The sequence below is a fragment of the Calliphora vicina genome, chromosome 5 (assembly GCF_958450345.1).
Source record: "Calliphora vicina chromosome 5, idCalVici1.1, whole genome shotgun sequence".
In the NCBI taxonomy this organism is placed as follows: domain Eukaryota; kingdom Metazoa; phylum Arthropoda; class Insecta; order Diptera; family Calliphoridae; genus Calliphora; species Calliphora vicina.
In genome coordinates, this window is record NC_088784.1 from 6,887,737 (window position 1) to 6,903,906 (window position 16,170).

Sequence of the window (16,170 nt, forward strand, 5' to 3'; positions counted from 1 at the left end):
TTACAGCTTAATTTGAAATAGAAACACGAATAGTTTTGTAGGTTTTAGGAAAAATATTCAAAATAAAGATCTTATTAATGAAGCCCTAATCTACTTATTATCTGCTTAAATTTAAAAAGTTATTCAGCAATTCAAATGCGTTAAACGATGAAACTTAATAACGGCGAGACGGTATAAGTTGGAAGTTCTTGAATTCGGCTAAGGATGCAAAAATAAGAATTATTCGTGGGCTCTTATAATCGGCTAAACTACAAATAATTCAAGATGAACTCAATAGTTCTTGAATTTGACTACGACTACTAAAATACGAATGTAAGGGAAATTTGGGAGTTCTTTCAATTAGTTATAACAATTCTATATAGTATGAATGTAAACAAATTTTGGAGTTGTTACAATCGGCAAACTACAAGAGCAGACATTGGCTTAGATTCCGATTGTGTTTCGGAAGTGCAGAATGTAGTTCTGAGCCATCGGGTAGAACTAGAGGAGAAAAAGCTGGGAGTAAAAATAATGAGTCCCTTTAAATTATGTCTAAATACATTTATTTTGTTGTAGCAAGGCCAGAGCTGTAAATGAATCATTCATTTTTGAATTAATTCGCTAATCATTCACACAAAAAAAAATTAATTGAATGAAATTTGAATCAATTCAAATGAATTTGGTAAAAATGAATTGCAATTCGTTTTCAATTCATTTGAATTTATTTGATTTTGAATTAATTCAAATGAATTAGAAAAAAGAATTAGCAATTCATTTGAATTGAATTCATTTCCAACAATTGATTGAAATTTGAATTGATTTTGTAAGTAAATCTATAATAAACATCACTGTCGTTTTGTCATTCAATTAATTTTTTATATAAAAGACAGCAAACATTACATACATTGTTATTTTTCCTGATTTTTGATTATTTGTGGAAGATAATTTTATTTTTTTGAAATAAATATAATATAAATGTTAGGAAAAAATTTGTTGTTGGGTGGTCGTGGGTCACAAAATTTCAAAAATTATTAATTGCTTCTTGAATATTAAATGTGTTTTGTCGTTCAGCGTATTTCAAAATAAAAATCAGTTCTTATTGAAGAAACAAACTCCAAACACCATGTTTTCATTGATCAGGCGCGGATACAGAACAAGGCTTTTCAATTTTTGAACTGTATATTTTCATTTTGGTAGGAGAAATTGTTCATTCCCCCTAGAAATTTGCTTTTGAATTTGATTAATTGCAACTCATTTTTGATTCACTCATTTGAATTGCTAATTCTTTTATCTAATTCATTTGAATTAATTCAAAATCAATTCAATTCAAATGAATTGGAAATGAATTGCAACTCGATTCTGCCTAATTCATTTGAATTGATTCCAATTTCATTCAATTCATTTTTTCAATTCAATGAATTAATTCAAAATTTAGCTAATTCATAATGAATTAAAATCAAAAAAGAATGACTCATTTACCACTCTGAGCAAGACTAAAGTTTCTGACAACATAATTAAGTGTTTTGTCTTTCAGTAACGCTGCTACGTATATTTCATTCGATGCCCATTTAACTCTGATTACTTATCTAAAAATACCAGTGTCTCCCAGTTTTGCCCAAAGTAATGCACTTTTTTATGGGCCCCAACAAGATTTGGAGCCTAGGTGTCATTTTTGCAAAAAAGTGATAATATTCTCAGGATCATATCTTGCAAACAGTTCGGAATTTTGATTTACTCTCTGAGGCAAAGTTGAAGCCCTTATCATAAAGAACAAAAATTGCGAACATGTAAACTCAAAAAAACTTCATCTTCAAGATCAAAATCGCAAAAAACGTTAAAAAATTAGATTTTTACCTTTTTTCCTCTGTTCAGGTCCATAGGTAGCAAACCGTTCAAAATTCAAGGAAACAATTGACTACAAAAATGTACCTAAGATCTCAGTAAACAACTTTCTAGAACATATGAACTTCCTAGGAATGAGTCTTAACACCGTTTAGGTAGGCCAATATATGTTAGTAAGAAAAAAAAACTACAGGAATTAATTGTTTTGGGTCTTAAACTATTAAATTATTATAAACTAAAGCATATTTTTAGGCGCTTATATTTCGAATTTTTTAAAGTATTTTGCGATTTTGATTTTGTAGATGAAGTGTTTTTATTTTATATGTTCACAGTTTTATAAAAATTCAACAAAAACTCGATTTTTCACACAAAAGTAATTTTACTAAAAAACAATTTTTCAGCTAATCAGAAATTATATGATTCTAAAAAAGAGCTGTAATCAACAAAAGGTTTTCTTCCTGAAAAAGAGAAAAACGCAAAAAATATTGTTTTTCCTAAAAACCAGGTTTTAAAAAAACCAAGTTAGAGCAAAATTTAGGTTAAGAACAAGAAAGAGAGCTACAGTGGGCTTCAAAAGTGAGTAAGCACCAAAAATTATTTGATTTTTTTTAAGATGATGAAAATCCTAAAATCTGTCCATAAAAAAAAGATTTAATTCGACTTAGAATCACTTTCGGAGTCTATTAAACGATGTCCGTCCCTCCGTCCGTCCCTCCGTCCGTCCGTCCGTCCGTCTGGCTGGCTTGCTGGCTGTCCATGTAAACTTTGTGCGCAGAGTACAGGTCGCAATTTGAAGATATAACGATCAAATCTGGTACATATAATTTTTTCGGCCCAAGGATGAAGCCTATTGAAACTGGCTGAAATCGGTCCATTATTTCACCTAGCCCCCATACAAATGTCCTCTCGAAATTGGACTTTATCGGTCATAAATGTTTAATTTATATATGTATCTACACAAATTTAGCTCGAAATAAGTTTCATATATACAAAATTCATGTCACCAAATTTTGTTATGATCGGTCCATAATTAGTCATAGCTCCCATATAGACCCGCTTCCGAAAATCACTTAAACGTGCATAAATCCCCTAAAAATGTTGGTATATACACAAAATTCAACATAAATAACTTTCATTAAGACATAAATCACACGACCTAATTTCAAGGTGATCGGTCCTTAATTGGTCATAGCTCCCGTATAAGGCCCACTTCCGAATATAAATTAATGAAATTTTAAAAGAAAAATGTTTTTGCTCATTTACTTGGTGTAGGGTATTACATGGTCGGGCTTGACCGACCATACTATCTTACTTATTTTTAATTGGTTTTCAAAAAAAAAAATTTTCCAAATTTTTTTTAAAAAGTTTTTTCCAATTTTTTTTTTTATTTTCTATTTTTAATATTTTAAAATTTTTTTTTTTTTGAACAAGAAAACATTTTTTAATGAAAAAAATTCTGGTTAAAAAATATTTTTCCCGATTTTGACGCATTGTAGGTTCAACTTACTAATATCTATCAATAGATATCCATATTGTCTATATTAATGACTTAGTAATCCACATATAGATCAAAAACAGGCCAAAATCGAGGTTGTCCTATTTTTTTTCCCTTATATCTCAGCCATTTGTGTGCCGATTTTGTCGATTTTAATAAGCAACCGAGCCGGAAGAGTTCCAAATATATTGATGTATGAATCATGTATGTAAGTTATATGGGGGTTACGGAAAGTTGTTTTCAACAGACAGACGGACGGACGGACAGAGGGGCATGGCTTTATCGACTCCGCTTTCTATAGCGATCCAGAATATATGCCTATACTTTGTTGGATCGCAACTGAAAAATGTAGAATTTACAAGCGGAATGACAAACTTATATATAACCTTGCCAATCATGGTGAAGTGTATAAAAACAGTTTTCACCTAAAAACCAAGATTCATGTGAAACTGAGCTTTTTATAAATTTTTCACACACAATTATATTAATCCCTTTGTTTTTGCCATAAATCTTCTGTTAACATTTTTCTTTGTTAAAACTACTAATTGAAATATTTTCAGCTTAAGATTTCATTTACAAAAAAAACCTTACATGATTAATATTTTATTTACTTTAGTTGTTGATAATTAATTACACATTTCTCTAAATCCTTATTTACTTTTCTTGATCTCTTACAGATTTAGCGTTGGCTTCTGCTTTACCGTGGTCTATGCCGCTCTGCTAACGAAAACCAATCGCATAGCACGCATTTTCAAAGCTGGCAAACAGTCAGCCAAACGACCCTCATTTATTAGTCCCAAGTCACAGTTGGTTATATGTTCGTTCTTTATATCCTTACAGGTACATAAATACATACAAACATACATGCATATTTATTAATTAACTTTACCTGTGCTAATTATGTTAAACAATTAAATATTAATTTCGTTTGAATTCACCAAACATTTGAATTTCAATTACAGATATTAATTAATGGTGTTTGGATGTTAATAGCTCCGTCACATGCCAAGCATTATCATCCGACACGCGAAGATAATCTGTTGGTGTGTGATTCTTACATCGATGCTTCGTATGTTATTGCCTTTTTTTATCCCATTGTGCTGATTGTAGTGTGCACAGTGTATGCGGTATTGACACGCAAAATACCGGAAGCCTTCAATGAATCTAAACATATCGGTAAGTGGTCTTTACTAGTGTAAATATTTTTTTTTGCTATTTATTATATTTGTTATTGCCTTGTTTACATGTATTCATAAACAATTGTTATTTTATTATTTGTACATTACACAGTGAAACAAAACAATGAACTAGAAAAATAAGCAGGTGTTCTTACTCAAAGAGAAAAACCTATAGTTGTTGTTGTTGTTGCTCTTGTTATAGCAGCATAAACAATTTAACAATAATCAATCTGGGTATTCTGGGGGTTCTGCATTTTGTTCAAGTCCAAGAAATTGTGACTCCATAAATCCATAGGACGTAGTGAAGTAGGGTTGGCTGAACAGTTAAATCTGTGGGGGATGCCATGAGGACCCTGACAACAAGCTGGGCATAAGTTTAGAACGGCACGGTCTGTGCGTAACCAAAAGGCATTAAGTCTAAGTTGTGCCAGAACAACTCTTGTTTTATGCGACAGAATCTTCTCAACGTCTGCTATCGGTGGTGGTCGGCCTCCAAGTACGATATTCGAACGGTATCCTGCTACCGCGGAATTGATGGCGTCTCTGTGAATGTCGTTCAAAGCTGTCATATACAAGCGGCGATCAAATTGATCCTGCACATACCTCTGTATGCTCTCCTCGTATTTCCGTAGGTCCTGTCTGACATGCCTCGGGGGAGACTTCAACTCTGTGATATTGAAGTTTGGATGACTCCTCCGGTGACATCCCAGAAGGAAAAACTTAGTTGTAATTGTTTACGGTAACTATTTCAAAATTTTTACATGGTTTTTAACAATATTATGGTCATTGTAATTATTTATATGATTTTGATAACTACAATATGGTAAATTTACCAGCCACATGATTATCAGATGATTGTGGCAACCATATATTGGGTGTATAACTTAAAAATTCGAGATTTTTTCAAAATGATTAAATTTCATTTTGAAACATTTGTACAATATAAATTTATACAAAGTATTGGTCATTGTTAGCTATGATCTCTTCCCATCTTTCCATGGATTCCGAGCCAAAAGAACTGCTCATCTTTTGTGACCAAAACGAATCAAGCCAATTTTGGATACTCTGTTTTAATGTGAAGCGTATTAATGAAAGAGCGTTCAGTATCGATCGAAACAAATAGTTGTCGGATGAGACAAGGTCTGGATATAAGTCGGGTGAGCTAAACTTCCCAACTAGTTCATTATAAATACTTTTTAAAAGGTATTTCAACATGTGGCCGAGCGTTGTAATGATGGCATATTACAGCTTCATTTCTAGCTTTATATTCTGCTGGCTTATAGCCAATGTTCGCTTCAAACAAAATCAGTTGTGATCGGTACAGTTGCCCTTTGAGGGTCTGGCCAGATTTCAGCAGAACATAATAGATAGGACCCTTTTGCTCCCACCAAATACAGAGCATTTCCTTATTGCCATGGTATCGATTCATTCCAACTTTATATACGACTCTTATGCTTCTGGTTATTGCAATGGATCCATTGTTCATAGCAAGTAATGATTCGATGCAAAAATGATTTTCTTTTATAGCATTTCAGACATACAAAATCGACATTCAAGCTCTCTCGACTTCAATTCGTATGGTACCCAATTTTTCTGCTTTGGATGAATACTGCTGCTCGCAAATATTTTGAAATTGCTGATTGAGTAGCTCTATAAAGCGGTTGAGGCAAAACTTCCCATCACTTCTCCCTAAATACTTTTCAACAGGTACTGCAATATGTGGCCGAGCTTTTTCATGATGATATATTACTGGCTGCATATTCTGGTAATTTTTCAGCAATTTCTCTCTTCAAATTAATGAATTGCATTCTTTATAGGTTCCCTGTGATGGCCTGGCCAGATTTTAGCAGTTCACAACAGATAGGTCCCTTTTGGTTCCACCATATGATCTCTTACGCTTCGGGTTATTGTATTGGATCCATTTTGCATCGCAAGTAATTGGTACAAAAATTATTTTCTTTCAAGATCTCTCGACTTTAATTCGTATAGTAACAAATTTCCCTGCTTTTGGATGAATCCTGCAACTCGCGAATTCTCTAAAATTGCTGCTTGAGTAGATCCCAATTATATTACAATCTATGGTTGAGTTTGGCAACAATCTTCATAGAGTAATGCCTCCACTTCTTGGTCTTTTTGGCTTTGTCTTCCGTGTCAAAAATACCACTTCTCAACCATAAAAATCATCTCTCGCACGTTGAAACCGATGGAATACATTCACCATAAGCTTTGCTGATCTATCGTATTGCTTCAGCGACACTTTTTTTTAAATTAAAGGTGTAAAGCAAAACTTCCCGAATACGAGGCTTTATTGGCAACAAATTCGGCACTTTCGAAGCAAAAAAAACCTTTTTTGTTTACACTATAATGATTAATAGCTAAGTGAGAATAAATGATTGATATATCTGCTTCAGAATGACATATAACTTATTAAAAGATATGTCATCTTTCTGAATTCTGGATTTTTCAGTCATACAACCAATATATACAAATTCTACAGCCTAAAGATCGAATTTTTCAATGAACAATTAGTTGAGAAAGTGCGGTTTTTGAAATATAAACGGCCGTAACGTAGTCATTTTCCAACCGATTAAACTAAGTTTCCGCATACACCGTTATCGGCACCGAAAACGAAATTCAATACATTTGCACCGAAAAAAAGTTCGTTTCAGAAATCGCCAACGAAAATTGGGAACGAAACGGCACCGATCAGTAAAGAAAAACCTGACATTTGGGGCCGGAACGAAAACAACTTCAAGTAGGTTGTTTTCGGTGCTATAGCAACGAAATTATTTTAATTATTTTTTTATTTCAAATTTAAAGAAAATCAAAATGAATAAAAAAAATAAATTTTCTTAATTGGAATAGGAAAAAATAATCGATTTTGTCAAAAATAATGACATTCTGTTTAATTTTCAAATGACAACTTAAAAAATAATTTCGTTTCTGTTTTATGCCGTAACGCACCCAACTGAAACGAAAACAACTCAGAAACAAGACGGTGACGAACACCAACGTTTTTCAGTTTCAGTTTTCGTTATCGGCGCCGATTATGGTGTATGAGGAAACCCAGCTTTACAGTTTAGTTGAGAAAAAACCAGGCGGCCATGACAGTAAAACTTAGACTCTCCTACCAAAAGTTAGTAAATCCCTGTTCTTAGTTTGGCGATTTTGGTGACCAATTTCTTTTTATGGACATCCAAAGATTCTGAAAATCAATTATTCTAAAAAAAAGTTTTCATATATTTTTTCAAAAAGAGAGACCCAAAAATCAATTTTTTGGTAAAAGAATATAAACAAAATTAGTTCATTGGACTCTTAGCTATATTATTTCCATATATAGTTAGCGGTGTCATTAAGTCCGAACTAACTGTTGGCCAAAAACTCAAGACACCTTTTTTTGAGGGCCAGCGAATTTTCAAATTCTTTGGAGGCCCATAAAAAACATTGATCGCCAAACTGAGTACAGGGTTTTACTACCCTTTATACTGTTCAGTCCGTGAATTTTTCCAAAACTCCTTCATTTGATGAACAGTGTTATCATAAAGTCTTTGCTGTTTGAAAGGTAAAACCTTTTTAAGTTAAATAAAACAACGATTTTTTAAATCAGTTTTAGAAAAACATACGTATGAGTTTTTGAATTTTTAACTTTCACTACATTTGCTAATAAAAAATATACTAAATGAATTGATCTAGAAAAACGATAAGTATTTCCAAGGATTTCTATATGAGAACCTCTGCATATTTTTAGCGTAGCACAGTGTTATTATTAAATAATTTGTTGCACACATGTACAACTTATTGCTATTAATAAATTTTTATTTGTTTGTTTATTTATTCATTCATTTGTTTCCTTTATTTTTTTGTTAGCTTGTTGTTGAAATTCCTTATTGCCATCTAATTTTTCGTGTTTTCATTTTTCATTCCCCTAAGGATTTACAATGTATACAACATGTGTCATTTGGCTGGCATTTGTGCCATTGTATTTTGGTACGGGTAATCATGTACCCCTGAGAATAACATCAATGTCGGTGACAATAAGTCTGTCGGCCAGTGTTACCATAGCCTGTCTATTTTCACCCAAGGTAAGTAAGGGAAATGAGGAAATAAAAGGGGATCCTTTCAAATATTTTGTATGTCATAGATAGTTGTTTATTTCGTAAATATATTTCATATGTAACAATTGCAAGGGTCTCCCTTTATATTGAATATACTGGTAATTGTGCTTATTTTTTTCTTATTTTCTTATATTTCTATTGAAATTCAATATATAAAAAATTAGTAAGCAATTTATTAGAGTCCCTGCATATGTTTGCTGTAACTAGGGAAATTCATTTTATTAAGTAAAAAAAGTAATCTCATATATCCCTTTGGAGGTATTACAAACTACATAAATTTTTATTTTATTTTTGTTTTTAAATTACATTACAAAAAGTTGCAACACTGTTGGGCTACAGTATGTATGAGTATTATTAAATTACTTAAAAGTAATAAATATTACTCATACGTATACAATTTATCAGAACTTATGGGAGAGCCAGAGAGGGAAAAAGTAAGAGATTTATATGAAAACTAAAACTCGTAATTTACAATTTAAATATTGCATAACAACTATGCAGAAAGTAGATTTTATAAAAAGACTAACTTTTGTCTTTTTATGAAATTTACTTTCTGCACAAAGTTTTTCAATAAGAAACTGTAATAAAATTTTAATTATAATTTATCTAATATTTTTCTAAAAATATTAGGATTATTTTAAATAAAATAATCGATAGGTATAAGTAACTTAATTTTGAGTCATGTTAAGGAATTCTTCCTCAATGCTAAGTATTATGGAAAAAAGTTAAATGTAAATTTAATTGAATAAGTAAAAAAACATAAGAAATATTAGCATGAATCATTCTAGGTCTAAATGATTTACATAATGAAAATTTATTTTCAAATTCTTCTACAGATATGAAAAGAAAATATATGCAGGAATAGAACTTTTAAATAATATATGAAGGATCCCTCAGAATTTGGTTTTATCATATCCGATGACTCTTATCTCGTCATAATTTATATACCAAGTCAGAAATGTTTAGAGTACAATCACTTACACCGTACGACACTCAATATTAGACACGAACCGGATGATATACGTCTGAAACAATAAATTAAATGTAGAAAAACTGCGTTTTCAGTTTTTCATTTCGTGATACTGTTTCCTTTCAAAAAGACTTCATGGAAAAGCTATTTTCTGTACACCTTTATTTGTAAACATTTTATCACATGTGAAAACAATATCATAATAAAATTTCATATTAATTAAAATTCTGCAACAAGCTTATCAAAGAAAATCACTTCATTAACGCCCACTTTACTATTTAAAAAGAAATGTTGACGTTATACCTCAAGCTAATTAGCTTGTCCAACAAACTAGACTTGTAATGCTCTACAGCCAAAAAGAATGAAACTTTTCCTTAATGAAATTTCCACAAAAACCTGCTGAATACCTCAGTAACTCCTATTAAAAACCAAACAAAAAAAGTTTTACAATTAACAAAAATGCCTAAAACATAGCAAACTATAATGTTTTTTTACTTCTTTCTTTCTTCTACCCAACAGCTGTACATAATACTAATAAGACCGGAGCGTAATGTAAGGCAAAGTATGATGCCACCACGTTATACCAATATGCATCGTACCGCAAATACTGGACCATCGTCCATGATGGCAGCAGCAGTGGTGACAGCGGCCACCTGTGCCCAGGAGGAGAAAATCCAAAAACATATCACACCCACCAACACCGAGCACAGTGTACAAAAGAAGAAACTCTGCGAAATGGCCACGCAAACAATAACCATCACCAGCATATTTACAAATTTAGATAGCAGCACCTACAATCAAATACCATACGCCGATCAATATGTGCCAAATAATAATCACAATGAGGTCAGTGACAAGGAAAGCCATCACAATAGTGTAAAGGTGGGCATAGGTACTGTCAATGAAATGGCTCAAACGGTGGCAAATAATAATAAAATTAATCAGCAGCAACATCACAATACAAATCATGTGAGTGCAACAGCAGCTACTACAACACCTATAACATCGAATAATATGATAATGTCTGCAACCATTAATGGCATAGTTTGTGCCACCACAACTCCACTAAACATGAGCAGCTGTAGTAATCATATATTAGCAACAGCAACAACTACAACAACAAATGCTGCCACAGCAACAACACATTTACACAACGAATCAACAGGGTGTATGAAATCGAATACAGTGTTAACCACCAGTTTATAGCCCTTACAGTGTCAACATAATTATGTTGATGCAACAACACTGCTGCCACCATCAACAACTGCTACCAACCCACCAACAACAGCACCAGCAACAACCACTGACTGTACAATAGCAGCAGCAACAGCACAATTTGCCACAACTAAAACTAGTTCATTGAACAATGAAAAACATAAAAAAATCGGCGACTCCAAGTCGACCGATAATTTATTTAATTCTTCCGTAAGTAGCAGCACCAGTAGCAATAGCAGCAGTAGTGCTGGCATAAGTCCAGCAGCTACTATGGCTACCACTGGTTGCATTGGTTGTGATATTAGCGGTAGCATAGGCAATGGCGGTAGTTTATCATCGCGCAATGACTCCACCAAAGGTTCCCAGACTAGTAATAATAATGTAAGTACTTCGGCCCTCAATTCTTCTTTAAGTCGTGAAAGTAGTACCGGCAAGAAACGTTGTGCTATACCAGTTTAGAATATTTAGAATAAAAGAAAATATAAATAGAACGTTCATAACGTAATATAATATTTAGAAATATTTTACTAAAATAATTTTAGTTTAAGGCTGTAAGAGTATAGAATAAATAAAAGTTAAAATTTAATTTGGATTTAAGAAGGGGAACAGTTTTAAAGAATTAATTTAAAAAAAAAACATTAATTTGAATGACGCACAAAATTTGGAAAAATACAACTTAGATCGCTATAGTTGGCAGTATATTCTGAAACCTCAACTTTAAAACATTGATAATCTTTGACATAAACTTAAAAATTTGTAATTTAGCACTTTGGAATATAGCACAACCTAATGCTCCGATTTAATTCTCCACCTTTACCAAACTCTAAACACTGCACAGTGGGGCAGAATCAAAATTTTTTAGAAAAAAATCTGGCATTTCTAAACGACTGGTCCGATTGGGATAAAGTTTGACATGAACATAGCCAAGGAGTATTCGAGTTTAACTAATTAAAATGAGCACTCTACAGTTCCAGGGGCAGTGCTATGAGGGCTCAAAGTAGGGTACCTTCGACATGTAAAATTTTTCAAATTTTAAAATTCAAAAAACAGTAGATTTTTGCTGATTTTTGCTGATTTTTGGCCGAAAAGGAGACCTAATTCTATTTTTATTTAAAAAAAATTGCTTAAGAATATATAACAATTTTATGTTTTTCTGTAAGGTATCTTTACGGATAAAGTTCTGGTAAAAAAAACATGTCCCACTTTTCAGATTTTTTTATCAAAATTTCTACTTTTGATCACATACTCTAAAATCTCAAAGCTGGGATCAGAAAACGGAAAGCATCCTTGGAAACCTTGATGTGTTCCTTATTCATCCTTAAAATATTTTCCCAGAAATATGGACCTTATGGAAAAAATTGTAAAAAATAGAATTTTTGGGATTTTCGCTGCAATTTTCAGGAATTGCGGGATTCCTTTTCATCTTTTGTCTATGAAATTTTCAACGTTATTTTAATTTGTCATTCTAAATAAAGTGTTAAAATAAAAAAAACTTGTCAAAAAAGAGTCACGTTTTTTAAATTTTACTTGTCGAAGGTACACAAATTTGAGCACCCATAACACCGCTCCTGGAGCATTCGTGAGGTCCATTTTAATAACTTAAACTAGAATACTCCTTGTCTACGCAAACACCAAATTTTGTCCAAATCGGAGGAGCTCTTTGGAAATGCCAGATTTATTTCAAAAAATTTTGTTTCTGCCCCATTGTTTCACTAATAAATCAAAACTTTAATTTTTTTTTTTAGCATTGTTACTTAAAAATATTTAAAATTTTTATTTTAAACTATAACACCGTTCGACAAAGAGAGATAAAATTCGTTAGACATGAACCGGATGATATACGTCTGAAACTATAAATTTAATGAGAAAATCTGTGTTTTCAGTTTTTCATTTCGTGATCCTGTGTCCCTTTTTTAAGGACTTCAAAGTTTCAAAGAAGTACATTTTTCAAAAAATATTTAAAAATACTCCTGCTATTCCCACAATGACAAATTGTATGTCAAAAGAACAAGAAGAGTTGTAATATATTTTGTATTATCTTTATTTTATCCTGTAAGGATCAAAAGATGTTAAAAATGTCCTTTAATATCCTTTAAGATTGCCAATAAATTCCTTTTAAAAAAATAGTGCGTTAAAGACCCAAGTATTCTATACTAAATGTCAAAATTTCATCCTTTATATATATAAAGGTCAAATTAAAATATAAAAAAATGTAGTTAAAGTTTTATTAAGAAAAGTGCATGTTTATAAACTACACCACCATAGTGGGGGAGGTATAATGGGTTAGGGCTGTTGTTTGCAACATACAAAAGTATTGTCCCAACACCCACCTTAAAGTATACCAATCTGCTCAGGATCGCTTTCTGACTCGACTAAGCAATGTCCGTTCGTCTGTCCGTCCATCCATGTAAACCTTGTAATCAAACTACAGGTCGCAGGTTTAAAGTTACTTAGACAAAATTTGGCACAAACCTTTATATTGCCCCAAGGACAAAGGCTATTGAATTTGGTTACAATCAGCCCATTATTTATCCTAGCCCCCATACAATTGTCCTATTTGAAAATAGCTAAGCTCTCATAAATATCTTATTTATAAACATATTCAAACCAAATTCAGCACAATTAAGTTTTATGTAAGCCGAACTCTCGCGACCAAATTTCGTGACGATCGGTCAACAATATTCCATAGCTCCCATATAAGCAACATTCTCGAAAATGTCATTAATATACATAAATCTCTGAAATATGTCAGTATCCAAACAAAATTCAACACAAACATGTTTCATATGTTCAAAATTCATCCCAACTAATTTTGTGACGATTGGTCTATAATTAGTCATAGCTCCCATATAAGGCCCACTACCGAAAATGTGTGTAAGATTCAAATAAGATTCAACACAAATAAGTTTCATATCAAAAGAAAACTCTTTATAATCATATACCCGGTGTAGGGTATCATAAGGTGGGGCTTGTCCGACTATACCATTTTACTTGTTTATTAAAAAGTCTTCATCGTTGCTTTTCACAACGGATTGTTGTTATATTTTTTTTCGAATGAAATATAAAAAATCAAATAATTCAAATTTAAAATACTTTTTAACACTTAAGTAGTTAGGATAGAAAGATGAAATTTTGGCATGTGGTATTCAATATTTGGATCTTTAACTCACTATTTTTTTACAAAAAAATTATTGGAAATCTAAAAGGATATCCAAGGAAAAAATTTGAAAGGACATTTTTGACATCTTTTGATCCTTAAATAAAATAAAAATAATACGAAATATTTTGCAACTCTTCTTGATCATTTGACACCAAATTTTATACAGTACGATGACAGAAGTATTCAAAACATTTTTTTTAAAAATGTACTCCTCTGAAAATTTGAAGTACTTTTGAAAGAAAACAGGACCACGAAATGAAAAACTGAAAACGTAGTTTTTCTCAATTTAATATATTGTTTCAGACGTATATCATCCGGTTCTTGTCTAATATTGAGTGTCGTACGGTGTAATTAGGTGAAGTTTATATATTCGGCAAGCTCTCTTACTTGCTTTAATTTAATATATTCTACACTACATGGTGACGAATACGTAATATTTGCTAATTTATTAACACTCATTCGCCATGGTGTCCTTTGATTTCTTTAGTGATTTTGTGAAATCCTTAATTTTTCAAAATGTCATATTTTTGGAAAGAAAAACTTATGGAGTCATAATATGTTTGATTTGTTATACGTAGTAACTGCATGGAGAGGAAAAATATAGTTGTGTATGTTTACTGTAACCATTTCTATATTGTTACAAGTTTTATAACTATATTTATAGTCACAGTAACCATTTACATGATTGTGGTAACTATAATATGGTTAATTTACAATTCACATGATTGTATCACACATATATATGGTTATAGTAAACGAGTATATGTTTGTGACAACCATTAATATGATTAAGGGCTTACCATATTATGTTGCTCTCGGCTTATGAATATCATAATCTGAGAACAACATATTATGATAAAATTATTCATCATTAATATATGATTGTCACAAACATATGTATATTTGTTTACTGTAACCATGTATATGGTTGATACAATCATGTTAATCGTAAATAAACCATATTACGGTTACCACAATCATGTAAATAGTTACTGTAACTATATTATTGTTAAAAAAAACTTCTAACTATATTGAAATGGTTACAGTAAACATGCAAAACTATATTTTTTCTCTGCTTGTGTGGCAAATATCTTAAAAACGGGAATATCTAATACAATTGCTGTTTGAAATTTACATAAATTACGATATTATCAATTTTTTCCATTCAAGATGTGTTCATACAATAAACACCAAATGCTGTACTAAATTTCTATATAGAAAAAAAACGTAAATTCTATAAATTTAACTAACTCTTGTTAAATTACTTAGGCCAGGTAACCTATCAAAATTGTAAACATAGTTAAGCTTAATCAATGTTTAAATAATTTTTTTTGTATGAAAAAAATATATTCAAACATTATGACTTAACTATGTTCAAAATTTTGATAAGTTACCCTGCCTTAATCTTAAAAACTGTTCCCCATTTGTATGTTAAATGTATAAAAAGGACTGCTTAAAATATTTATAAATAAAACTAAATCGTTTGTATTTGAAAAAAAAAAACTAAAACTCTCCACTATATAAACAAAAGCCAAAAGTGAAAAAAAACTAAACTACTATAACTTAAATAAAGTAACATAAAACTGAAAAGCTCGTGTAAATGTGTATGTATAAACTAAAGCCGAATTATAAAAGTTTTCCACTTAAGATTAGTTAGTTTTTAAATAATAGTTTAAACTCAAAACAAAAAAAAATGAAAGAAAATACAAAAATAATAATGAAAATTGATTTATTAAGTTCTAAAGTAACATACTTACTACAAAATATTTGCTTCCATATTGATTTAACTAAAAACAAACAATTAAATATTTATTTATTTGTTTTTACATAAAGTGTAGAAGAATCTTGAGTTTTGAAAATAATACTATTATTTTATATAATTGCTGCAATTAGCAAAACAATAAAATTGAGTAAACATTATATGGGTATTAAATTTAAAAGTTGTTGTTACAGTAAAACTTGTTGGCAACAGTATTTAAGAAACAAATTTTATGTTATAATTTTTTTTTGATAAATGAAGTACATGGGATTTTTATAGTTCTTGATGAAAAAGTTAAATTTGCTATTTAATATTTTCAATTTTAAAAAGAGATACAATTGCTGGTAGAATTGTTATGTATAAAATTTAATCATTATTTTTATACCCTTCACCTTCATGAGAAGGGTATATATAAGTTTGTCATTCCGTTTGTAATTTCTACATTTTTCATTTCCGA

General features: G+C 31.0%; 1 protein-coding gene across 1 annotated transcript in view; it reads left to right on the forward strand.

The window, feature by feature from the left end:
- LOC135959843 (metabotropic glutamate receptor 2-like) overlaps positions 1 to 11,253 on the forward strand; it is an 80,642-nt gene extending 69,389 nt beyond the window's left edge. Inside the window, exons 13-17 of the mRNA XM_065510938.1 lie at positions 3,994 to 4,156; positions 4,279 to 4,492; positions 8,425 to 8,576; positions 10,099 to 10,713; positions 10,795 to 11,253. Of these exons, the coding sequence (XP_065367010.1) occupies positions 3,994 to 4,156; positions 4,279 to 4,492; positions 8,425 to 8,576; positions 10,099 to 10,713; positions 10,795 to 11,253 (1,603 nt within the window). The remainder of the gene's footprint in view (positions 1 to 3,993; positions 4,157 to 4,278; positions 4,493 to 8,424; positions 8,577 to 10,098; positions 10,714 to 10,794) is intronic.
- The last annotated feature ends 4,917 nt before the right edge of the window (positions 11,254 to 16,170 follow it).